The 26,842-nt window shown below is 33.3% G+C and overlaps 5 protein-coding genes and 1 pseudogene across 8 annotated transcripts; 1 reads left to right on the forward strand and 5 right to left on the reverse strand.

Moving 5' to 3' along the window:
* Positions 1-464: 464 nt before the first annotated feature.
* On the reverse strand, positions 465-1,700 carry LOC110419669 (protein ROOT INITIATION DEFECTIVE 3-like). Its single transcript, XM_021432764.1, has one exon. It carries the CDS (start codon positions 1,683-1,685, stop codon positions 465-467), a length of 1,221 nt encoding a protein of 406 aa, XP_021288439.1. The 5' UTR covers positions 1,686-1,700.
* Positions 1,701-4,764: 3,064 nt separating this feature from the next.
* On the reverse strand, positions 4,765-5,528 carry LOC110419953 (uncharacterized). The gene has a single exon (XM_021433090.1). It carries the CDS (start codon positions 5,521-5,523, stop codon positions 4,765-4,767), a length of 759 nt encoding a protein of 252 aa, XP_021288765.1. The 5' UTR covers positions 5,524-5,528.
* Positions 5,529-6,293: 765 nt separating this feature from the next.
* On the forward strand, positions 6,294-13,336 carry LOC110419936 (AAA-type ATPase family protein). 4 transcript variants are annotated; one of them, XM_021433071.2, is made up of 15 exons: positions 6,294-6,748; positions 7,031-7,152; positions 7,963-8,269; positions 8,374-8,465; positions 8,576-8,595; positions 8,772-9,000; positions 9,132-9,227; positions 9,323-9,438; positions 9,559-9,639; positions 11,188-11,311; positions 11,542-11,591; positions 11,754-11,844; positions 12,067-12,102; positions 12,232-12,329; positions 13,000-13,336. In XM_021433071.2, the coding sequence occupies exons 3-15, from the start codon at positions 7,965-7,967 to the stop codon at positions 13,114-13,116; spliced, it is 1,455 nt and encodes a 484-aa protein (XP_021288746.1). In that variant the 5' UTR covers positions 6,294-6,748; positions 7,031-7,152; positions 7,963-7,964; the 3' UTR covers positions 13,117-13,336. The 4 variants fall into 4 exon arrangements, with proteins under 4 accessions (XP_021288746.1, XP_021288748.1, XP_021288747.1 ...); XM_021433073.2 differs by having other exon boundaries at positions 8,044-8,269; XM_021433072.2 differs by lacking the exon at positions 7,031-7,152.
* A 650-nt stretch (positions 13,337-13,986) lies between these two features.
* LOC110419494 (integral membrane protein (Protein of unknown function DUF92, transmembrane)) lies at positions 13,987-18,018 on the reverse strand. Its single transcript, XM_021432568.2, has 5 exons — positions 17,591-18,018; positions 16,317-16,570; positions 15,848-15,971; positions 14,917-15,021; positions 13,987-14,448 (listed from the first exon to the last, which is right to left on the reverse strand). Exons 1-5 carry the CDS (start codon positions 17,984-17,986, stop codon positions 14,356-14,358), a joined length of 972 nt encoding a protein of 323 aa, XP_021288243.1. The 5' UTR covers positions 17,987-18,018; the 3' UTR covers positions 13,987-14,355.
* A 1,016-nt stretch (positions 18,019-19,034) lies between these two features.
* Positions 19,035-21,914, reverse strand: LOC110419495 (rust resistance kinase Lr10-like). The gene is made up of 2 exons (XM_089784015.1): positions 21,161-21,914; positions 19,035-20,152 (listed from the first exon to the last, which is right to left on the reverse strand). The coding sequence occupies exon 2, from the start codon at positions 19,980-19,982 to the stop codon at positions 19,035-19,037; it is 948 nt and encodes a 315-aa protein (XP_089640141.1). The 5' UTR covers positions 19,983-20,152; positions 21,161-21,914.
* Positions 21,238-21,914, reverse strand: LOC149526992 (uncharacterized; annotated as a pseudogene).
* Positions 21,915-26,842: the final 4,928 nt, after the last annotated feature.

Here is a 26,842-nt window from a genome sequence, read left to right on the forward strand (position 1 = left end):
AAAGCAGAAGGAAATTGTAACTCAATTGCAGATCAAACAGGAACCCTTGTATTGATTGATACAATCAGCTCGGAGGGAGAGAAACAGGGATGCACAAGCAAAATGTGAACGTTGCTCCTACCATAGACTCTTCTTTTGTCTGTACTCTTTACATTTTCCTTGTAATTCATGCTCTCTCTCTTTAGTTAGCTATATGCTTAATTCTAATCTCCCTAATGTCTCTCCACATTCTATTTATTGTTTTAGTTGACACTTTTATTTATAGAATTGTAACATAACCATGCAGCACTTGCAGGTTCCAACACGCAAAAAGCAGTTGCAGATCACAAAGAAACAAACATACCAAACAAACAAAAAGAGAGGAAAGGAATATTTGAACTAATTCATTTGTCTTCATTTTGCTTTTGCATAGAGAAGTTTAGAAGCAATATCTCAATTTGTTTTACATGGCATAGAGTGAAAGTTTACTTTCCATGCTTTTCTATTTCACTGTTGCTGCCAGGAGCTCTCTTGGCTTCCTTGAGAATGAGCTCTAAGAGCCTTTCATACATTGAAATTGCAGACTCAAGCATATCGATGGCTCTGGTCCTGTCTTTTGCAGCCACCTTTAACACATCTTCCAAGTCTAATGTGTCCTTCAATGATGTGCTCAGCTCGACCCCGTTTAATCCACCATATTCATCACAGGAGTTGTTGGCCCTTTTACCAACTTTGAAGCCTTGCCCCATACCATTGGCCACCACCATGTCACTAATACATCCCATATCATTGCCAAGCCCCACAAGGACCTGACCTGTTTCAATTTCCCATATATACACTTGCCCATCTTCTGAAGCAGATACCAAATTCTTCCCTTCACTCATCATCACTAAAGATACAATCCCACCGTCATGCTTTTGAGGCCAGGTGATGAATTCGCGGCCTCGATTCACATGCTTTTTGCTTCCAACATTTAGTGACCCCTTATAGATGAATCCATCAGAACCTGCAGCAAAGAATTCTGTCTCCATTTGATCCAATGCTACCCCCATAACTGCACATGGGAATGTCACTGTTCTCAAGTTTGTTCCATCCAACAGTCCCCAAAACTTAATTGTGCAATCCATCGAGCATGATATTATACTAGAGTTGCACTGTGCTATTTCTGTCACTGAACCATGATGCGCAACAAATCCCTGCATCATCAAGCTGCTGGAATCCTGATCAGGCGATGCCGCAACAAGTTGAAAGATTGGAACAAAAGAAATGGTACCATCATCGCCACCTGATATGAGAAGTGACCCATCTTCAATTATTCTGAGGCAAGAAACAGGCTTGCTATGTGCAGAATATGATCTGAGTATATCCCCTGAAGGAACTGACAGAGCATATATACAACCCGAAAGACCACCAGCAAACAAATACAAGCCATCAGGGCTAGCTGCTAATGGTGCAACAGGTTCAGGAACAGGAAAATTATGCAAAGCTGTTGATGACCACCAATTGTAGAGATGAATAGAGCCAGAAGCCGTCTCTGAAGATATATGAGAGGCAGCAATGAATGAACTTCCAACAAGGGCAAGGCCATGGCAAGGTGACCGGCTGCCGGAGAAGTGACATAGTTGGACACCTGAGGCTGCATCAAAGGCAGTAATGGGGCCATCAGGGGAGCTGGTGACGACAATAGGATGTGAAGAAGATGACATATTTTTTCTGGTATGCTAGAGGACATAAAATGAGGGGGAATAAAAGGTGAGTTTGTGAGGTGGGGAGTGGTTAAATGAGTACCTCCTTAAGGAGGGAATTCTGGGGTCCTAGGCGTTGAAAACAAGGTGGTTTTAATCATCAAATTTGGCAGCTTTCTCCATAAATGCTTAAGCAATTTTGTCATGTGAATGAGGCCTTGGTAGTGGTTTGTGGAAGGCAATTCATGGCCGTGTCACAATTTGATAATAAATTTTTATGGTTACTTTAATGGCATTGGCATCTTGTGCAATAGCAAGTATATTCCTCTTTATTCCATTAAATGTCAATTAATTAGCATTTTAAAGTGAACCCTATTTTTGGCTAAAAAGGTAAAAGAGGACCCTAATATCCCCATCCTTCATTCCCTAGTTTGCAACTGTGACCAGATACTAATGGATTTTGTCATAACCTCCCAATTGAAAATAAAGGAATTAGACTTGAAAAAGACAAAAAAGGGCACATGCTACGGACAAATTTTGGCTTCAAAACCAACATCCACATGCAAGCATGTAAATGAGCAAAATATTTGAACAAGTTTGAGCTAACTCAGTAGCAATATTTGAACTTCCTGCTCATGAAAAGCATGTACAAGAAAAACTTTACTTACAGTCACAGGCACTTGCAAAAGGGTTAAATTCGGGCCAAACAACAAGGAAAACATATGAAGTAGAGCTAATGAACTTGTTTCTGGTAGACTTAATGAAATTGCTTGCACAAAAGGGAAGTATACAAGGTGCTTTGTACATTATTGCCTTCTCAGTTCTGTAATTAGACAAGGCCACTATGGTCTGGTGCTCTTGATAAGAAATTCATGACATATCTACATAAGATAAAACTATGGCTAAACCTATTAACTACAATCTGCACAAATGCACAAAAGGGCGACCTATGATCCGCATCAGATAATTACAGCAGCTGATCTTCAATGTGTCACCACCCTATTTCATCGTCCAGCCTCAGCATAGACATCATTTGGTACTCACTTACAACCGCAAGCATGCAAAACCAAAAACCAAAGAACACTCAAGATAGCATAGATGTTCTTTCCAGAAACTTTTGTAACACCATTGATAATGAAATGAAGCCCAATAGCATAAACAGGAATAAAGATCTTTTCAAAAATAAATATAATTGGATAGAATCAAAAGGAATTCTTTAACAGTTAACATGATAGTCAGAAAAAGACAAAAGAAGAAAGACTAAAGTAAAAAGTGGTAAGGTTACTTAGATACAGAGATTAACATGTCTCTCCATTCTGCAAAGTTTGCAGAAAGCTGAAACAGGAAAAAAACTTGGGAAATAATGCTGTCAAAGGTTTATAAACAACATTAAACCCGTTGTTCAACAAACTGTATGCCCTTGGAAATTTAACAAAAAGGAAAATTTGTCAGTCAGCAATGACGATTATCTTCACAACCAATATACACAGCTTTCATTCAATCTAGACTTACCTTCCATTCACAAAAAGAACAGTAGTTTAACCGAGCAATCACCATAGTCAAGGTCTCAAGAGGTCATAGTACATGTCGTGTGTCAATTGTTAGAGTGTTCTTGTTGCTTGAAAGCTACATGCCAACTCTGCACCAGTTACTTTATTGTCAATGAATTTACAATATGGTATAAGAAAGCATTCAGGGTGTGAGACCTTTATCACTCCCGCAGTCATCAACAAAATCACCTCATGGGAACAGAAGAACACCATAGTAAGAACGTGCACTAGCTGCAAATATTGTAGACTAACTTTGCCAGTTGATTTCATCTCTGACAATTATATAAAGGATAGCAATTCTCATGGAAGAAATGAATCCATAAGAAAACTGCAGAAAGAATTACTTATTGCATTACAGAAACAAATAAGATCATCAGATTGTTTCTCGCTACCTGAAAGATGTTAGCCATTTGATTCATAGCGAATCAATGCAACTGCATATTTCAGCATACTCAATCCTCTGATGGCAGTTCCACCTGTTAGCTATTACAACAACAATTGAGACCTTGTCAGCGTCCTTATGATATGCTTTGAACTGATGGGTGTGACCAGTTACAAGGATATCGACATCCAATTTCCTTTGTGTTATAATCATCCACTCACAGGGAGACTGAAAGCAGCGGTGATAATCTGTTATCCAATGCCGGAGAAGGGTATCTAAAACTAGCTATGAAAAAGTTCCCACATCTCAGATTGCACATGGGACACCTGGATCCAACAATTTCTCTCTGCTGGAAAGGACCTAGCAGTCTGTTAAACTTGTACACCAGACATATTAAACAAAGTTCAGACAAGTCAATGACACGGTAAAACAGCTTCAAGCTCTAAGTTGCTCCTCAATCCCAAACATTATTTCTTGCATCCAATATGAAACGACATCAACAAGGGAACGTTGGAAACCTCTTCACATTATTCATTGCATTATCACTCTATAGATGGAAATTGATACAACCATATCATGATTACACAAAGTGGATGTAATATTGTTCTCCACTTTATTAAAATCAAGTAAAAAGAACAATGAAAGAAATTCAATATGTTTGTATATGTAAAAAACTGGGGAACCAAATGTATTCTGTATTGCAACTATACATACAGGAAATCAAGATCAAAATTAAGCATATATTTCAATATTTGCAAACCGAAACAATAGATTGGAGTGTCATTGGACAGACAAACATTTTTTATATTCGAATGTAGGGTTGGTTAGATCAAACAAAACGTAGAAGTACAGAGACAGGAGGAAGCTAACACCTGGTAATACGTCAGAGAAGTAAAAGAAATATACCAAAACCAGCTCAAAACTAAATAGAACAATTAAAATAATTAAAAAGCAAACACAAAAAACTAATAAAAAGAAGAAAATAATATATTCTTTCCATGTATTGCAGACTTCCGCCATGCACCGAAAGTTTAAGTTCATTAAGCATGGATTGTTACAGAAACAAAATAACTACAACTAATGAAAAGAAAAAACCTCTTCGGAAGCAATTTACAAGTTACCAAAAGTAGAAGAGGTTTATCAAGAAAAACAAAAAAAGAAAAACTCTTCACTCTGTGGGCATCTCAAACCGGCAAACAGGGCAATAGTGGCTTTGCTTCAACCACTTTTTAATGCATTCGCCATGAAAAGTATGGGAACATGGCATCTGAAAAGCATTTGATCCAACCTTGAGTTCCTCCAAACAAATAACACAGTTTTCAGCTTCCACACGCCTTTTCTTGATAGTTTTTTCCTGTTTTTTACCACCCTTTGCAGTTTCCACCCGCACTCTCTTCAGCATCTTCTTCACCGATGACTCCTTGGCTGGAACCATGTTATAGTTGCTTGTTTCAAACTCCGATGCCGATTCTTCCAGAGCCCTTTCAGTCAAATCCTCCTCTTCCTCGTCCGGTACGTGTTCCACAGTCGTTCCCCATAGATCTGCTTGCAAAGGAAAGACTTCACGTCCCTTATTGGACTCCGAGGTTCCGATGCTTAGTCCTTGTCGGATGATTTCATCAATAAACTGGGGGTTGGGGTTGATTCTGAGTCGTACTAGCATGGGAGCAAGGATTCGGAAAGTCCGATCATAGCTATGCAAAGCACGGAGATCAAAACGAATGGTTTCTTGGGAGAATATAGGGGGTTGGTCGTCAAGATCGATGAACTGATCGGTTGCGCAATAATGGAGCCTGCGTTGGAGTTGAAGGGTGACGGTTAATTCAATTTGAGGGAAACCGAGAGCCGGGTCAGAGATTTTAGGATCAGCCCGAGGTTGATAAACAATGTGTTGCTGGTAACTGAAACGGTAAGTAGAGGAAGCCATTGGAGAAAAATTGCTGAGAGGAAAGGTTTTCTTTTGAACTCTGAGAACAACTGAACAAGAACTGGAACTCAGTGCTAGTTATAAAGAGAAGGGAGGTAGTTGCTTGCCCGCCAAGCAAATAAGTAGGAGTTTACCAGTGAAATACTAGTTGTAGTAAATTCTGTATGTAATAGGAGAAGAAAACACGTTCTATTTTTTTTACATAAAAATATAAAAACTATAAAGTATTAAAATGAGATTGTAATAAAAAAAATCTTTTAATCATTTTGTCTAATTAAAGTTTAAATTTTAGTAATTTTTTATTTACAATTTATTTTTGTTATTACACATTAAAAAATGGAATCTAAAAATAATAAAAATAAAATTATGTTTGGAACTTATGAAAAATAATTTACTGATGAATAAAAAAATCAATATAATTTGAAAATACATCTTTATCTATAAATTTTTGATGAGTTTATTTCTATCCAAAATTAATTGTGTCTATTTGAATTCAATAATGTGAGAATTTTTTGTCGAAAATGGTGTTCATGTAATATTCTTAGTGAAAAATTGGAACAAAAAATTCATTTTTTATATTTTTTTATTAGGAAAATTTATTTTGATAGAATTTTTAACAGAAAAATCTTTCAGAATTGACTCAATGGGGTGGAAAAATTCCAGCAATAATGATATTTTAATTTATGCTTCTATGTATTATCCAACGACGTAGTTTGGAAATATATATAAAAACCATCCTAAACCTTAATTATAAAACCCTTTTTCTTTCAATTTCCCTCTCCTTCTCTCACTAGGTTTGCCGGGCCCCTCTCTCTAAACCCAGAATACGGTACCGGCAGGTGCTTTCAGCCGCCGGCCACGACTGACCACTGGGACTCGAAAAACAGCTAATCCTCCTCTATATTTTAATCGGTTAAGTTTTTCCTAAAACCCTCTCTCTTTCCTCCTTTTTCTCTTTTTTATTTCAAGAAAACCTAGATCGGGCCCCGTCCGCCGCCCCAACTTCCTCTTCCTCTGCCTCCCTATATCTTTTCACCGATTGTTACCTTAAAATTCACCTACTTTTTTCAAGGAAACCTTAGATCCGAAACTTCCTTCACTTTTCCTCTCTCCTTGTGCCGCTTTCACTGCCGCCGTGGGCGGTGATTCTTTCGTGGACCGAAACTCCCTCCAAATATTGGAGTTTTGGAAGAAATTATTTGACTGCTATTTGGTTGGGCAAAAGGTATGGATATATTCGTGTTTATGAATTGAAATCGTTTCCATTTGCTTTTGAATATATATGATTACTGTTCGTAAGTGTGAGATGCTATTATAAATTATGGATTCTAATATGTGAATGACGGTTAAAGATGATTCAAAAAATAATGAAAGGAACCAAACTGATCATCTGATTTGTGTGAGATGGTACATAGTTTTATATATCAGTTTTCTTTTTTCTCTAATTAGATTGGGTAAAAGACCCTAAACTTAAGTTGAAACTAGACTTTGTATATGATTGCAACAGTTTTAAGGTTTAGACCACGGTGGCCGTAAAGGTGTTCATGGGTCGGATTTGAGTTGGCTTAAGGCGAGCTTCATTCAGGCCCTTACTGTAAGGAGCTTGCCATTATTGGCTTCAAAAACAAGGTGCTAAATTACTTCTTAAATTATTTCAAACAAGCAAATTATTTTTTGGTTATTTGGTGTTTAGAGTAGTAATTTGAAGTTTTCATGAAAAAGCAAAATTGTAGAGTTTTTGTCACATGTGATATGGTGTATCAAAATTGGTAAGAGACAAAAAGAATTTAAATATTTTTAATAGTAAATATGGAAAAAATTGTCATCTAATTTTCATACAAAATAAAAGGAAATACGAAAGGGAAAAGGCTGCACTCGTAAAAAAGAATTTCATCCAACTCATACCATGATACTTAGGGTGTTGGATTTCCCAACCAAACATACCCCCCGCAAATTCTAGAGTTATATGGTTTCATTTATTTATGTCCTTTTTGTTGAATATTTGTTAGTAATGTCATGTAAGGATAAGTACGACAAATAAACAAAAATCAACGCCTTTAGGGCCAACTAGTTAAAAACCTAAAATGCTTCTCCTCTTTCTTTGGTTGCAATCTAATAGTCTAGTATGCTTTTGCTGTAGAATGCAATTCCCTACCCAGAGAATCTTCTAAACAAAGCGGCATGAGTTTTCCTTTTCCTTTTTTCTGTTTCCTCTCGCTCATTCTCACCAATTAAATTTCGGAAAATTCCTTGTACAATTTGAAACAAATCCAATTTTGATCTATGAGGTGGAATTTTCATCTTCGGAAAACTCCCTCTTGTTTTCATAAATGGTTAGCCAATTTAGCAATCCACTTTTTCTTTTTTGAAAGGCCATCCTCTTCAAAATATTTTGATATCTTCTTGGAGAATTAATCAATTTCTTTTTCTATTTTGTAGATATGAGTTTCCTCAAAGGTATAATGGACTCTTTAAGCTCAATCCTCTCAACTAATGATAGCTCACCATATGAATCAACAGAAAACCCTAGCTCATCAACGCGCCAGAACATGGAGGGAATAGCTGGAAATGAACGCACTGCATACAAGCTCAAAGGATACTTTGATTTGGCTACAGAAGAGATTGACAAGGCGGTTCGAGCAGAAGAGTGGGGTTTAGTTGATGATGCTGTAATTCACTATAGAAACGCCCAGCGAATATTGGTCGAGGCTAGCTCCACTCCAGCACCTTCATATATCAGCTCTAGGTATTTCAATTTTGGTAATTAGCTTTGAATTTTTGTTTCCTTTTGTTGTGTCATAATTTTGATGTTGATGAATGATGATATGATTTTTCAACTTTTTGTGGCAGTGAACAAGAAAAAGTGAAATCGTATAGGCAAAAGATATCAAAATGGCAAGGCCAAGTATCTGAGAGAGTACAAGTTTTAAGTCGCCGAGTAGGTTAGCATAATAGCATTTGATACTTGTAAATTTTAATTAATCCTTGTATTTTAGAATGTTAAAAAGCTTATTAATTTTTTTTATCTTATTTTTTCAACTTCTTTTTTCAGGCGGTACATCCGTGAACAAGGTATGGCATGCTTAGTTCAATACATATTTTTTAAATGATAATTATTTTTATTGGATGGGAATTGCATTAATCGGCATTGTTATTCTGTCACTGATTAGTTGGAAATTTATGTAGTTGTGAGTTAGCAATGTTCTTTTATCTTTTGTTTTTTTATAATATATATAAAATATTTGCAGAGCACCGCAATTCATGCACAAACTGCTGCAGTTTCACCGAGAACGTCAACTTCTAGGAGAGATGTGTTGCAAAAGTCTTCCCATAATCCAGTGGTGAGAAATCAGGCAGATAAAGTTGGAACTTCAAAACCAGCACAAGAATCTACTAATGGTTATGAATCGAAGTTAATTGAAATGATAAATACAGCAATAGTGGATAGAAGTCCTTCTGTTAAATGGGAAGATGTTGGTATGATGCTGTACATTTTTTCCCTTCTTTTTGTTTTTGCTCTCTAATGCTTGCTCTCTTTTTTATTTTTTATTTTTTATGTATACCACTTGCGCTGAAGTTATGCACTTACTTATCTCAATTGTTTGCAGCTGGCCTAGAGAAGGCTAAGCGAGCATTAATGGAAATGGTTATTCTGCCAACTAGGAGACGAGATTTGTTCACTGGGCTTAGAAGGCCGGCTAGAGGTAGAGTCTCCTCTTGCTAGATTATCGTAATTAGGAAGATAAGTTTGCAAGAAACTTAGTTTAATGAACTAAACTGCTGGACAGTTGATTTCTAGGTCTGCTTCTTTTTGGTCCACCTGGTAATGGGAAGACAATGCTTGCCAAAGCAGTTGCATCAGAATCACAGGCAACATTCTTCAATGTTTCTGCATCCTCTCTAACATCTAAATGGGTTTGTCAACATCCTTGCTATTATATCCTTCTTTGACTTTTGAAAACAAAAAATATATGTTCTTCAATTTCTTTTCTCCTCCATCTTGTGCTCTTGATCAGTTCTTTAATAATCAATTAGGTAGGAGAGGGTGAAAAGCTTGTTCGGACTCTCTTCATGGTTGCTATATCCAAACAGCCTTCTGTAATTTTCATGGATGAAGTATGCTGTTCTCTCCCATCTCTCATTGGATTTCTATTTCTGTTATGGCATTATGGTTTATAGTCATTCCTCCCTTGCCATTATCATGTTTTAAGACTGCTTCAAGATTGAACTTTTTGCTGGTTTATTATTCCTTGTTATCCACTGACTCTCAATTTGCTGATCACTGCTCAGAAAACTTTTATTAAGATTAATTTGTTAATTTTACTTGGTTGGCTATGTTGCTGCTCAGAAAAATTAAGAATAATTTTTACTGCTTTTCAGCATTTGTATGGTATTGAACATCCACAATCTCTAGGTCAATCTTAGGTTTTTGCGTTTCTGCCATAAAAGATGCTGAACTAAAGGTGAATTATTAGGGCCTGTTGGGATTCTGTTGCTTCTGACTATTCATCAGTTTGTTTATCTTCAGCACACTACATATATTTTGATGCTCATAAAGTGACATTATATCTATGGCTCTGTTTTGTAAGGATGAAAAATTTTTCATCATTTTCCTTGTTTAGTACCCTGAAAATATTTTCAGGTCAACAAAAAAAACTGGTTGACCAGAGGAAAAATGTCTTCCGAGGGCATATGGCATTTTCCATTTGACTTCCCCTCCCTCTGGAGTCTATCTCATAAACTTTCAGATCAATCCCACATATTGCCTTCCCTCCTTGCGGGCTGGATCCTACAAAGTATTATGATTTTATTCAACTATTTCTCAACAAAGCATTATTTAATTATTCAACTATTTTCCTTTTTTTCATCTCTTTATTCATTATGTTTTTTCCCAACAAAGCACTGTTGGCTATTTTTGTTCAACTATTTCATAGGGATCATATCACCTATAATTATTTTTATGAAAATACTACAGTCTTTAATGTAGAACAAAATAATTAAGGTCACTTAAGCAAAATTTTATCTGAAATAGGAAATAAAATTTTCAGACATGAAAATTTCACCTTTGTTTTATTTTTAAATTTTAGATTTATTTACTTAGCAAACTACCCAGTATAACAATATGATGAGAAATAAATATGGGTTAAATAAATATTATTAGTTATATGTAATATTTTTTAACAATTAGTTAGATATAATATTTTTAATGTTAAAAAATATTTTAGATGTCTTGCATAATTGTTGAATATTGATATTTTTGTGGTGTCATGGCAGAAAATTACTGAAGATGGAAAATTTTTTGAAGATGGATCATGAAGGAAAATATTTTCTACAGGATGATCCAAATAACAAAAATATTTTTGACAGTTTATCCAAATAATAGAAAATATCAGATTTCCTGAGTAAAATGTTTTACACAAGATTTTCCTTCAACAAGTTATATTACTGTTACTAAATGGAGCCTATGTTACATTCAACGACATTTTATGTATTTCCCTTGACTGTCACCACTAGCAACAATACTATCTCTATTTTTATACTATTATTTCCTCTTTTATTGTATGGGTTGAATCCTTGATTTTAACTGATGCTAGCCAGTTAAATGTTGCGTCTGCTTAGACATTATTGATATTTTCTTTTTAACTTTTTTTTTGTGGTTTACAGATTGATAGTGTCATGTCCACCAGGTTGGCGAATGAAAATGATGCTAGCAGACGGTTGAAGTCAGAGTTTTTAATCCAGTTCGATGGGGTGACCTCAAATTCTAATGATTTAGTAATTGTCATTGGTAAGTTTTATTTATTCATTTATTTATTTTCTAGTACTTAAGATAAAAATTATTGAGAAGAAAATAATTGGATTTTGTGCAATACCGAACTTGTCAATTGACTATTTGACTATGAAATCTATAAACCTTCTGCTTTTTTTTTTTTGTGTGTGTTAATCTAATGTGCTTGGCTTACATTAGCAATTGCAGAGTTGTACTATATAATTGCTTGTTCACTTGTTAATTTGCAGGTGCCACTAATAAGCCTCAGGAATTGGATGATGCTGTTCTTAGAAGATTGGTTAGTATTCTGTTGCATGAACTTGGTGCAACTTGATTTTCCCAGTAACTCAAAGATATGGCATTTCAATGAGATTTCTTTAAAGGATGTATGTATTATGATCCATTATAAACATAGCTTTTTGGTTTACTTATGCAACTCTGTTGTGAAACACTGGACCAGGTTAAGAGGATATATGTACCTCTTCCAGATGAAAATGTTAGGAGACTTCTTCTAAAACACAAGCTCAAGGGTCAAGCATTTTCCTTACCTGGTGAGAGATGCTCTTGTTATGTGTTTTGTATGAATATTTGGTAAAAAATGCCTTTTTATTTCTATGAGCTCATATATTTGGTGCTTTTATTCTCTCTCTCTTTCTCAATTGAGGTGCAAATTCATATTTTTGAACTATATTTAACTGAAGTGGTCATCTGTCCCTTTTAACTGCACAACCATGGCCCTTAGATGACAATTCAATTTCCATTGTTTGTGATAGGTCGGGACGTAGAACAACTTGTGAGAGAGACAGAAGGTAAGATAATTCTTCATGTATGCTTTTCAACTTGGTCCTCGTGGTGGTTGCTATGTTGCAGCCAATGTACTTACAGTGCACTCTCGAATAATGTAAGAACTTAATTCTTTGGCTTCTCTTTGTGAATAGGATATTCTGGAAGTGATCTGCAAGCATTATGCGAAGAGGCAGCGATGATGCCAATCAGAGAGCTTGGTTCAAATATCCTTACTGTCAAGGCAAATCAGGTAGTTTAGCCAGAAAATAGTTAGCTCTCATCGTATGCCTAAGTAATTGGTTTTGTAGATGCTGCAACAATTTTCAAGGTAGATATTGCAGTTTTATTGTGGATCTAGTGGTTTATAGGAATTATTTTGATACAGAAGTAAAATGTTGGAAAGGCTTCATTTGGTCAATGAATTTGCAGTATTTTGGTTTCTATGTTCATAAATATTCCCTCTACTATATTCTAAATATTGAAGCCATCACGTCTATAATTAGGAGTCTAGATGTCCCCCCCTCCTCCCTACTACTATGTCCAATAATGTTGAACACACCCATCATGACACCTACACTCAGAGCCTGCTCTTGTATCATGGACCCCCAGTCCCTCACACATGAAGAGAATGATCCTAAGCCGTAACAGATCTGTTGAGAATTATTGGTTGGAAAGGTATTGAATAGAAGTTGCTCCTATGAGATGATACTGAAGATTGTCTTTTTGGCAAATGATTATGAATTAAGGAGATGGCTGTATTATCGTATGCCAAAATTGAATTGACATTGGATTGTAGATTAAGATTTTGCTGTCATGAGAATGAGCACATTCAGATTTTGAATTATCTTTCTCAGGTTAGATTTAGTTCGTCTCATGAGTGTGTTCATTAGTCACCTACTAACCAGAGTACATTATTCCAGGTGAGACCACTAAGATATGAAGACTTTCAGAAGGCAATGGCTGTTATTAGGCCCAGCTTAAGCAAAAGCAAGTGGGAAGAACTTGAACGGTGGAACCAGGAGTTTGGCTCTAATTGAAATCTGATTGCTATAAGCATGTATGCTTTGGTATGATTTTTAGCCTTATTACCATCGCCGGATGAAAGAACAGCTTAAGAAGAAAAAATGCAGCTCTTAGCACCACCAGTTGTGTATAATTCATACTCACAGCCTGAACAAGGTCAGGAATGTATTAAGGTTTTTTTGTTGTAATTCTTTGGCAATGTGTCCTAATAAAGTGTCGTTTATTATAGACTAAGATCCACCCTATCTTACTACCAGAATCTTCTTACTGTCACTGTATTTTGTACTGTAAATGATTGCTTGTAATCTTTCCTCCTTTGGATATAATACAAAAAGCACATGTTTAGGGTGGTACAGATCAACAATTCTTTTTCTTTTTTGGTACAAATTAGCTCCACTCCTTAGAATCCTATCCACCACATATCCATCTCAAGAACTGTTAGCCCTTTTACCAACTTTCAAACCTTTGCGCTATACCATTAGCCACCAACATCTCACTAATGCATCCCAAATTATTGCCAGGCCCCGTAATGACTTGACCTGTTTTAATTTCCCATATATGCACTTCCCCATTTTCTAAAGCAGATACCAAGTTCTTCCCTTCATGCAAATAGCAACTTGTTCATATGGAAAAAGCAATGTCACGCTAAATCTTTCATTGAGCTTGACGCTTCAGTCATTTAATTAAGAAGAGCCAATCCGAAGCTTGTTCGTGAGGTTGAAATTAATCATTCATAAGTTAACTACTCACAAGCTTCATTTGCGAGTGAAACTTGTTCGTGAATTTTATTCAAATTCAAATAAGCCACAAAGTCTTAACATATTATTGCTCCATGCAATGCAAGTAATAATAAAATAAATAAGTTTCCAAGGTTATCCTCGAAGTTGAAAATGCAATAAGATCACTGTATGCCTATAAAAAAAGCATCTAATTTGATTTCTGGTTGGAGATTAATGTAAAAGAATACATTGTTGAATATCATAAGTATATAAGAGATATGCATCGTGAAGCTTCAAATATATAGTGGAACACTTGATTTTGAGAATGATGTTCCACATCATTGACAATCTTTTGAGGTTAGTTGAAAGCTCAATTGCACATAACCAAATCACTGCCCCTTGTACTCATCTCCTGTATGGCACTGAAGATTTCGTTTTATTTTTCATTTTTTGTTCACATTGCCAGACGTTGATAGCAGTATAGATGAATGCTGCATTAGATTACCCGAGCTCCAGAGAGAGGATCTGGTGAGCTTACATACACCAATTTTGGAGTATTTGTTGGATTAAGACGGCCAAAATGCTGCCTATGGATATGTTGATGACATTAACAGCATCATTGTTCAGCTGCAAGCAGAAAGCCAAAAATCATGACACTGAAAGATATCATGTTTCAGCCTTATGAATTGAAGAGCAAATAAAAGATATTTAGATAATAGATATTAAAAGGATTATTTATAACTAGCCCAGTACATGGACAATTGCACTACATTTTAATCCAATGAAAATTAAAATTCAAGCTAACGTTTGGCAGGCAGTTCAATAACAGGTTGATCTCTCTCAATTTCTTCTTTGACCTTCTCTTATCCCCAAAGTGTGGGTACATACTTCTTCCTCACTACTAGCTTTATGTTGTGTGGCCTAACCCAAATAGACTTGAGATGCCACGTAAAACTATACAATCATATCCAAATCAAACCCCGTTCATTGCACAACAGTTCAAACCAGAAGATACACAGGCAGTAGATTAAAAATAAAAACAAAAAGAGAAAACAGGTTGATAGACACCATCCTATTATTCAAATGATTTCTTACCCATCGAAATCCTTCCTTCCCTTGGAATGCAGCACCAATTATGCTCTCACCAAGATTAGCAATTTGGGAAGCTACTACGCATATCACCACCTCAGGTACATTTATCTACTTGCAAAGATTAAAGAAGATGAAAAGAAAAGGAATAAAGAGAAGAAGCTTAGTAGAACTTTATAAATTCAAATGGCCATCTTTAATTTATACATTTTCTGGATGCAATTTATCATCACTCAATCTGATAAGTTTATTAAGGTTGTGGCATCAATGATATTATTAAATAGCATAATCTCAGGGTGCATATAAGCATTTGGAAAACCCTTGCTAAAGATTACCAAAGCTAGGGAATGACAATCTGATCAACTCACACCCAAAGAATCACTAACGTTAAAAGTCAGTTTCAAAATACTTCGATCTCATTCTTAGCTTCTTGGAAATAATATAACCTCTAAAAAATAATAGCCTATTTTCCAAATTATAATACCTGAACTATATTAATTGAAACTTAAGTTCCCAGCAAAATAATGTTTACAAAAGAACCAAGTACACACCTAACTACTGAAATGTCAAATTCAATTTAAAAAAAGATCAGGATCTGCTATTTTTCTTAAGAATGCCCTTAGAAAAATAGCTTAGAAAAATAGCTTTAACCATCTTAAATACCCATTCAACCAATTTTGTGTGCAAAACTAGTCCAGCCTGGCACTAGCCCACCAGCATTGCTTTCTTGACATGTTGCTACCCAACTAATCTATTGTTGTAGAAAAGAAATATATTCCAGGTTCTTCTGAGGTAAAAACATCTTTTAAGGATCATTCAATAATGCTCATAATGAATGCAGGTCTTATGCCAAAGAAGTGAAAATATTAAACAAAAAGGCATCCCTGAATAACAGAACAAAATATCTACATGGTATAAGTAAAATAGCAATTACTACCTCACCCAAGAGACAACCAATTAAGGCAAGAAGTATTGATGCTAAAAGTCCAGCAAAGGTTCCTTCAACACTGACAGCCCCTTCCGTTCCCCTAGGAACAATCTTAAAGTTTGTGACTAGGTACCTGCTCATTTTTGCACATCACAAATCTAAATTTGCAATCATGAAAGATTGGTTTAACCAAAAAAAAAAAAAAACTAGTAAATAGCAATGAATATAAACATTAAAAAAAAGAAAAAGAAGCCATCAAAGCTTGACACTCTACAAATTTTGTTTCTACATAAAATGTCAGAGAGGCCATTACAAACAGCATAAATGACAATGACATTAACAGCACTCAAATTTAGCAAGAACCACGAGGGATCTGCATGCCACTTGTTTCAAAATAGCCTTTAGAGTGAATAACAGAGAAGTATTAATAAATAATTTCAAGTGCCTAAACCTTAACAAATGGAGATGCATTACTTACGTTGTTTTGCCATATGCTTTCCCAATCTCACTTGAGACCGTATCACTCAACTTAGTACAGAAACTAGCAACAAAACCAAGTTGCCAAAGCCGAGTAAATGCCTCTCCGCCAACTCCATATATAGTGAGAAAAGAACATACACAACCAGCAGCACTTGACCCAATTACACTCCCAGGTCCCCTTCTTCCTTTCCTCTTCTCAGCAACCCCTTGAGCTTCTTTTTGAGCCATTTTCACTTTTGTAACTGCAGTGCCCTAACAAACATAAATGTTTCAACTGTCAAACAGAAGAGTTGAAAATCACAATCACTTACAAAAATCATCGTCTAATAAAAAGGCCTTAGCAATTTATTTCTAGAAAGTGTAATTGCTCAAGAAGGGAGATTTTTTCTCCCTGAAGCAAGGGGGAATAAATTATTACATATAATTATACCAAAAGTTGAGCATAATAATTAGAACAATTGAGCATGGTTTTACCAAATTTGTTTTCCAGGCATGACATAGAGCTGTAAGATTGTATGGAGATTTAGAGAAATGTAAAGTATTATGGAAACTCAGGTCCTCAAAAGCTCAGCACCTTATAATCAAGCATCTTCTGAAGTTTTGTGCTAGGTTTTGTTTTCTTTTCTTTTATAAGTTCTACTTCATGCAAAGGAATTCAGGTTTTTTTCCTCCAACTTTAATGCCACTTCCATCCCAAACTATCTCTCCGTTCAAAGTAGAAACCCGAAAGTCACACATTACCGTTTGTTATATCAAGTATTTTGTAATATAGTTTTCAAGCATGGTTATACGGGTAGGGTAAATGAGAAGAGGGAAGGAGGAACTAGTTCAAGATTCATTTTGCAAGTAAAACAAGCGATAATCAGAAAGGAAAGCAGGGGAAAAACCATACTATATCATTTCAAACAAGTCTAAAATTGCGAGAACCCATAAACTCTCTTTGACTCCTCCACCTGCCCCCGATCAAAAGGAAAACAAATGAAAATAAAGAAATTTTGGAACAATATTTTGGTTACAGTTTTGACCTTATTTCACATAGTGCAATCCAATTCTTTAAATAAAACAAATCACACTTAAATAACTAACTACTTCACATGAAATCCTTTTGACATAAACAAAATTTCCTTTCCTTTGCCATATTACCAAACAATGAAAGTTGTGCTCCAAAGCATAAACTTTATACCAAATAGGAACAAAAATCAGAACCCCATTTCCAATTTCAACTTAAATCCCATAAGTCAAATAAAATTCATAGACTTTTTAATGACTCACAATAACGAAGTAAGAAGCAACGAGGAGGAACCCAGAAGACCCAAAAGCGCGCCAAGTGAGAGTGCCAAGCAAGAAGGCAGCGCAAATTCCGGAGAGAGATAGCCCCGCTACTAAAAGTGGGGTTCCGACGACGAAGATCACGAGGTTGCTGAGGAAGGCCGATTGCCACGTGGGCGGCGAGGATTGGATGATGGCCATGGCTCTTGATACTGCCCCGTGGCCTGGAAACGCGTTGGGTCTGTGAAGGAATTGCATTTTGGGGGGTTTGGAATTGGGAATTATAGGGTTAGGGTTCAGGAAGATTGGGGATTTTTGGGGGAGGTAATGTGGAAATTGGTGAGAAGAAACCGGAGGGAATTTGAAGTGAAGGTGAAGCAGAGTCGTTGACCATGCCATTCCTATGAGCTGTTTCTAAGTAAAGAAGAAGCATTGACTGACAAAAAGGTACTTGTGTGTCTTAAAATTTTCACTTAAAAAATAATCATTTACTCATTTAGTTATTAAATAAAATTATTTAATTATAATTTGGATTTTTTGGAGTTGTAAATATAAGTTTTTCTAAGTTTTGGATCAATTAAATCTTGATTTTTGGATTATTATGAGCTCAATTCGTTTTAGATTCGAGCCATGTTGAACTTGAATCGTGTCAGATTAATATCATTTTAAATTCACGTATTGTAAATTAAAATTTTTAATTTTTATCATTTAATTTGAATTAATACTATAAAAAATTAAATTTTAATCACATTACATTCAGTTATATATATTTTTTATATAATAAAATTTTAAAAAATATAGTTATTTAAACTTTTAATTTCACTTTTTTCATATTTAATAGTAATAAAAGTGTAACTTTTACTAGTGTAAGTAATTTTTATCGTTATATTTTATTTATAATACATCTAAAAATTTATATAATTAAGTTAAATTTATAAAAATATTCTTAAAATAAAAAAAAGTGTTATTAAAATATTTTTAGTAACATATTTTAAAAATATATTATTTTAAGTCAAATTTGTCGAATCATTTTCAATAAATTTATGAATTGGATAAAATTTGACTTTTTTAATTAAGAGAGAAAACTCAAATAATTTATAATTTTTAAATAAAAAATTATAATTCCAAACATGGTTGAGAAATATTTTTATTTTTTTTTAAAAAATAAGTTAATTATTTGCAATAATATAATGATTGTATAAGTTAAAATAACACCTTCGCACGCTCGAAACTCTAACTCAGTATCCTTCTTTTCCTTGCTATACTTTCTTCATCACCGTTCTTTATTGTTTTTGTTTTTTTTTTTGGAAGAGAGAAGATTATGCCTCAAGCTTAAGGTTTCTACTAAAAAAATTATAAAAGTAGTATAATGAAGTAGTGAAACATTGCTTAACATACAATATTAAATATTACTTATAATACAACACTAAATGATTTGGTTGACATTTCAAGAGAAAGCAGGCTTGGGAGGCATTTCAAGGAGCTCGACTACCCTTTCAAGCATCTCCAAGACTTTGCTCATTGAAGGACGGTCTGTGGGCTTCATCTGTATGCACCAAAACGCTACTATTACCATTTTCCTCATAATTTTGTTTTCATTTTCCGTTACATCTCCAAGCTCCATGATTTCTCCTTCTTCAAGTCGTTCATAAATCCATGATGGAAAATAAATTTGACTCGAATGTTCAGCAGAGACATTCACATTTTTTCTCCTTCCCACAATTTCCATTAGCATCATTCCAAAACTATAAACATCGGCTTTATATGAGATGCTTCCAATATTTTTATAAAACAATTCAGGAGCCATATATCCTAATGTACCTCTTGCAGCTGTGAGAGGGACAATACTGTCATCCACTGAATACAACTTTGCAAGGCCAAAATCTGAAATTTTCGGGATAAAGTTCTCATCTAGAAGAATGTTATGTGGCTTGATATCGAAATGTAAAATTTGCATTTCACAACCTCTATGTAAATAATCAATACCTTGAGCTACTCCCAATGCAATCTCAAACATTTTTTGCCAACTCAAAGTGTTACTTTCAGTTGAAAATATTATTTTATCTAAGGACCCATTTTGCATGAAGTCATATACAAGAGCTTGTTTTGATCCCTTCACGCAAAATCCAACAAGTCTTACCACATTAACATGGTGAATTCTTCCGATAGTTGCAACTTCATTGATGAAATCTTGACCATTGGTTTTTGATTTGTTTAATAATTTTATCGCAACAAGTTGACCACTTCGAAGTTTTCCTTTAAACACAGAGCCATATCCTCCTTGTCCTAGTTTATTCTTGAAACCTTCTGTCATTCTTTTTATTTCAGAATAAGAATATCTTATAGGCATTAAATTGTTTTGGCTCTGAAGAAAATTCTCAATCATGTCATCCATTGACAAATGCCTCCTTTTTAATTTGCGTAAAACCAATATAATCAAGCAAATTATCCCCAAAAGTGTTCTTAGCAATATAATTCCTGTTTCACAAAAATAAATAAATTACATAACAATATATAAATTAATTAGTTGGACAACATGATTATATGTTATGCATATGTCATTTACTAATTTAACTTGGGTATGTGCTGCCGTATTTTCCCCAACAAAGTTCATAACATAATTTGGGATAAAATTTAAATTTACACACACTAGTTTATTTAAGGTGATGGATCAAATTTATTATTTTATTTTTAAACAAGTGCAATTTTTACCATTATACATTTTAATTTACTTCAAAAATGGTCAAAAATTAACATTAGTTTTAACTTTTGATCATATTTTTAACTAATTTAAAACTGTAGCGGCAAAATTACACTCGTTCAAAGGTGGTGATAAGTTTGATCCATTACTCAAAATAGACTGATAAATTTAGACCTTATTCCATGTAATTTTTATCTTGACCAAGAAACATCACAATATCATAAAAATACCTAATTAAAAAAAACCCAATTAATGTGGTTTAAAATTATTTATGTATCATTTATGATGGATCTTCTTTTATGTAGTCTCTTGGGGAAGTAAATATACATGCATGCGGTACTCATACACCACTATAAAATTAATTAATTTTTACAATTTTTTTATAATTTCATATACTATTAATATTTTAATAAACCAACTATTAAATTTAACAATTTACTTACACTCATCATGCATGTAAAGTTTCAAGTCAATGTGATAGTCACTTCTTATGGGTTGAAAATATAAATGTAAAGCTAAATCTTAATTAGATTCCTACTACATAATAATTCTAGAATTTAGCCTTTTTTTAAAAAAAAAAATAATTCTAGAATTTAAGAGTAAATAAACGAGTAGAATTTTGTACCTGTAATTGCAATACAAAGAATCTGGATTCCTGGTAAGATATTAGCAATTGGAAAATTAAGTGTTAATAGATACTATATAGGAAAGTAAAGGCAAATCCAATAGTAATCAAATTATTAATGAACTCATAAAAGAAAGAATACGTTTATATGGTGCAATGAAATAATCTGGTTGAAACAAAGCCATGATGCTTGCAATATATATTTCCAACAGCCAGAACAATCTATAATTAATATTCAAGAAAGCACATCAAAAACGTTGAAGCTGTAATAAATACATTTCAAAAACTAAAATGCACCAATTATTTTGGAATACTAAAGAATCCTCACACGTTAACAATTGAGTCTCTCCTTGACATATCATCATACGAAGACCATGAGAGTTGGAATCCCTCCAACAGCTTTGTGTAAATATCAAAAGTAGAGAGGCCATTGATATTGGCAACCATGATTGGAACCTGCGCTTCAACTGTGCATGACTCATGGAAATCAGACTTTGCTGTATTTTCATCCAAAAAGTAATAGTAAGGAGGTCGAGAGGAAGTGGTATTGGTACAACGAAAAGCATCGATATAAACCCAAGAGTGGTTGATCTGGATCGGGCAATTTACGAGATACATGATGCTAGAGGTAGTTCGATAGATATATATATATATAGTGCAGCTATGTAGAAAGGGCAGGAACTATGAGGAATGGAGCAGTTATCCTTGTCAAGACTCACGTCTAACAGTTGAATGGTTTCGTTACTATAAGAGATGTGTTGGACATAGAAATTCCCATAGTTCATGGAGAAAATGGTGCGGTTATTCTCGCATACTAGTTCATAAGGATTGTAACCACAACTCCGAGGCCGACTTTTTAATTGAAAAGGGTAAGTGATGTTAATGTTTCCACAGAAAGAAGAGCCACAGTGCTTGTGTTTGCCTCTAGCGATGCATACATCAGGTAATAGAGATAAAGCAAGGGCCAGAAGGCCGAATAATGGAAGCTTTGCTCTTAGCATCCTAAAATTTCAGCGGAAGAGAAGGAGATTAAGGGCTTAATTAGTTTGTGAAGAAGCACTATGATGTTCTACCATATTTATTGTTAAAACCAAGTCTTCTTTTGAAAAGTCAGTCAACTAATTAAACCCAAACCGCAAAACACTTTTAACACAAAGCCTATCATAGTAATCATGGGTGATTTTCCACGCAAACAAACAAGAAAGAAGAAAATCTGTGTCCAACCAATTTATACATTACGGAACTGACAGAAAAGAAATCTTTCTAATTCATCCAAGCATGTCTGCGTAGTAGGGAGACTAATATAACCATGGAGCAGCTCAATAGGTTCAATGGCTTAAAGTGAAATATTCAAATGAGTCATTTCATGACTCTTAAGCTTAGCACTAGGCTTTCTCCATACTCTGATGTCAACATTAACTAGTTTACTTGTACTAGAGGCCAAACTAAACAATTTGCAACAAAAACAAAATACTCTATCTAAGTCTTTTGAATAAACTAACCATCTTTTTTCATGCATCTCCTCATTTGCTAACTTTTGAATATAATATAGAGTAAAAAAATATCTTGAAAATTCATCTTTAGGAAAATCTAAATCATTAACTTTATTGGGACCTTTTTCTACTAATAAATCTCTTAATTTATATCAATATTTGTCCATTGAGTTGGATCATAAATATTCTTAAGAATGCAATCATTTAAATCAAAAGGTTGATCCTCTTTATCATGAGTTCTATGATCATTTTGAATCTCTTCATTAGCTTCTTGCTCTAGTATTTCATCATTATCTAACTCTCTAAGATTATTAACTTGTTCATTTAAGGGAAATTTATTAATAATTTCTGATTCATTATTTTTATTGCACGTACAAAATTTATCAAGTACTCCTTTTTGAGATTGTATTAAACTCTCAATTCTTCTTTTTTTTTTAAACTTTGAATAACTAAATTTATATTTTCGATTTGACATATTCAAATATTTATTATGAGGTACAAAAATATTTAGCTATTATAATTATCTTATATTTTTTAAATGGCTAATATAAAATCAACAATCAAAATTTCTAATTCAAATAAATCAATTATCATATAAAACAGAGATAATATAACAATAGAGTATAAACTCTAAATTAAAGTAAAAGAGCTTGTAAAAATTAGAACAATAGTACCTAATTATTGAATGCTAATTGCAAACTGCAAATGAGGCTCACGGCTTTGTAAAGATAATAACATATCTGACTTATTGTGTATTCTTTGGAAAAAAATTGATGTTAAAGAAAGAAAGAACAAATGAGAAAAGAAGAATTCAAATGTAGATATTAAACATTGAAAAAAAAATAATTGGTTTTATATGTTGGAAAAAATATAACATTTGAAAATTATTAAATACTTTAATTGGAAATAGGAGAAATAAATGAGAAAAAAATAACTGTTGGAGATGATTAAATATATATGATGGTTAGTTGATTGGAAATAAGAGAATATAGTTGAGAATTAATAGCATTCTAGAAATTAAGAAGTGATAAAAAATTAAAATTTATTAAGCACATAATTAGAAAAATAAAAAAATAAATAATCTTATTAATTAATTTTTACTTTTATATATTTTAATATAATTAATTAGATTATAATTATTATTAAATTATAAAGCCTCTCAAATATGAGGTCTCGCTAAATTGGAGGCCTAAAGCCCTTGCTTGGGTGGCTTCACCCAAGGGCCGACCGTGATATAACCCCTTAATAAATAAATAAATATATATAATATAACTTAAAATAGTGTTATAAAATTTGGAATTTCAAAATTCCATTGCTAATTTATAAAATAATAGTTCTAAGTAAAATTGATCAATCTTCATATCTCTTATTTTTAATTTTTGTAAGATAAAATGTTTTTTTTTTGGGAATATTATGTAAAAAAAAGTTTAACAAGAAAGATTAAATAAGAGTTAGGATAATGTTACCTTCATTGCTTTGCTAAAAATTCCTGTGGCTGCAATTGAAATCAAATCTTCCTTTGAATAAGTGGAAATAACAAACTAAATTAACTTTTTATTTATTTATTTATTCTTTAGCTTGTGTTGTTAAAAATCCTTTTGCATACAACATTACGGATTTCACAGTTCTATACACTTTTGCTAATATGTTGGTCAAAAATATCACATGCATATATTAGTAAAGATTGCACATTTTCAACTACTGTTAAATATGAAAAAATTGCACAAAAAAGCCTAAATAACAATAAATTAATAGTTTTTCTGCACAAAACTAATTAGTTTTACATTTTTATAATTTCTTAAAAAAGTAATATTTTATTGTTAGATTTAGCATCTTGTACATATCATGTAATTTCAAAGTCAATTTGGTAAATTGTTTATTTTTTTCAATATATTTAATAATTGAAATTTTATTTTTATCAAATAAATAGTTAATCATTTTCAATTAATTTGAAATCTGTTATGCATGATTTATGTGAATATAATTTAAAATCAATGATTGGATTAACAAAATATAAATTGTATAAAAAAATATAAAAGAGTGTAAAATTATTTTAATTTTATATAGATATAAGTATATCTTTCCTTGTACTTTATATACATTTTCCCTGTGTATTAAAAAAATTATGCATGTCTAAAGTTCAAAGTTTTCTTTTAAAAAAAAATTCAATTGTTGCACAGACCAATATGAAATCAGTCAAGCTCTTGGATGACTATCTAAAATACTCTCAGTCTTGGTTTTTTTTTTCTTATTCATTTAAATTTGAAGACAAGTTACGATCAGTTGGACACGAAAAAGGAGACAAATATCTATTCAAATAATGCCCATAATCAATAGACATGCTACTACAATTATTTTTGTAACTTTCGCAATAATGTAATCAAATTAAATTCGTAATATTTTTTCATGTATATTGTATATAATATTTTAAAATAATTTTATTTTAATCTTTTTATCAAATTGTCCCATTAACAATGTAAAATACCGAAGAAACAAAAGAAGATGTAGAGGAACACCGATTGGTGGAATGAGAAGCATCAATGTAAACCGAAAGTTCATCTTCATCCTGCAATTTAAGAGATAGATAACCCTATATTGAGGTGCATGTATACAGATGATGAGGGAGATGTATACCATATCTTCTACCAAGTGGTAGGCTTTTTCCACGAGGGCCTGCAGCAAGGATAGGAACTATAAGGAATGGAGCAGTTATCCTTGTCAGGACTTACCTCTAAGACTAATATGGCTTTTTCCACGTAAAATTAAGTGAAGAAAATAACGTATGCAACTGATTGATAACGAAATTGATAGAAAAGGAATTTTTGTAATTCGTCTAAGTTGGGAGACTAGTATTAACCCCTAATAAAATATAAATAAAAAGCAATCCTATAAATATATTGTGTAGTGTTAAAATTTCACCGTCAACCTATTAAGTCTAAAAGAATTAATCAGTCCATGCATATAAAGTGACAAAGACTGAAGTTTTATAAAAGCTGTTAATTATATATGAAAAAGAATTGCACCCAAAAAGTTTAAACAACTAATACTATAGATACAAGCATACATCAAAATATAAATATAAGATGAATTGTGCCGTTATTATAAGAGATGTCTTGGGCAAGGAATTTCCCATATTCCATGGGGAAAGTGGTGCGGTTATTCTCGTCACACTCGATTTCAAGCTCATGGTTTCCGCACCGGAGAGGGTGGCTTTTTGATGGTAACATCTCCACAGGAAGAAGAGCCAGAGTCCTTGTTTTTGCCCCTAGCGATGCATGCATCGGGAAATAGAGATAAAGCAAAAGCCAAGAGGCAAAATAATGGAAGTTTTGCTCTTCGCATCCTAAAATTTCAGCGGCAGAGAAGGAGATTAACGGCTTAATTAGTTTGCGAAAAAGCACTGTGATGTTCTCTTATATTTATTATGAAAACCAAGTTTTCTTCTGACAAGTCAGTCAACTAATTAAACCCAACCCGCAAAACACTTTTAACTCAAACAAATAAGAAAGAAAAGAATGTGTCCAACCAATTGGTATGTAGCGAAAATGATAGGAAAGAAATCTTTATAATTCATCTAAGTATATCTGCACAGTAGGGAGATTAATATAACCCTTCAATTACATAATATATAATACGACTTAAATGATATTATAAATTTTGAAATTTCAAAATATATAATATAATAATTCTAAACAAAATCCATCAATTTTATATTTTACATTTATCTTTTGGTTAAGTATAAAACAGTATTTTTCTTGGAAGAGCTATGCCTATAATCATTAGACATGCTTCTACAATGATTTTGGTAAGTTCTGCAGTAATGTAATCAAATTAAATTTATAATCTTTTTTTCATGTATTTTACAGATAATATTTTAAAATGATTTCATTTTAATCTTTTTTATCAGATTTTACTGTTAACAGTAATAAAATATCACAGTAAAAATTATTTTAACATATCACGTGAATAATCCACACTTACATTTCCGTTAGTTGTTAACAATGAATAATTTGACAGAAGAACAAAATAATGTGGAGAGGAACATCGATTGGTGCAATGAGAAAGCATCAATGTAAACCGAAGAGTTCATCTTCATCCTACAATTTAAGAGATACATGACCCTATATTAAGGTGCATGTATACATATGATAAGGGAGATGCATACCATACCTCCTACCGAGTGGTAGGCTTATTTGATTAGAATTTTGGTTTATGTACAACATTAAGTAGTTGTATAGTTTTAAACTTCTTATTCCACATAAAGTCCTAATCACATTCTGCTTTAGACTTTTATACTATAAAAGTATATCTCTAGGCTTTAAAATTGCAAGTAGTGCTTTGAGAGTCTTAGAAAAAAGATACTTTGTAACTCTGTCTTTTGCTTTAGGTGGAGCTAGAGTGGTTTGGGTGAGTGTTCTTGGGAGGTTATTGAGAAA

Source organism: Theobroma umbraticum, unplaced genomic scaffold (assembly GCF_002168275.2).
Source record: "Theobroma umbraticum cultivar Fairchild unplaced genomic scaffold, ASM216827v3 scaffold_67.0, whole genome shotgun sequence".
NCBI classification, from domain to species: domain Eukaryota; kingdom Viridiplantae; phylum Streptophyta; class Magnoliopsida; order Malvales; family Malvaceae; genus Theobroma; species Theobroma umbraticum.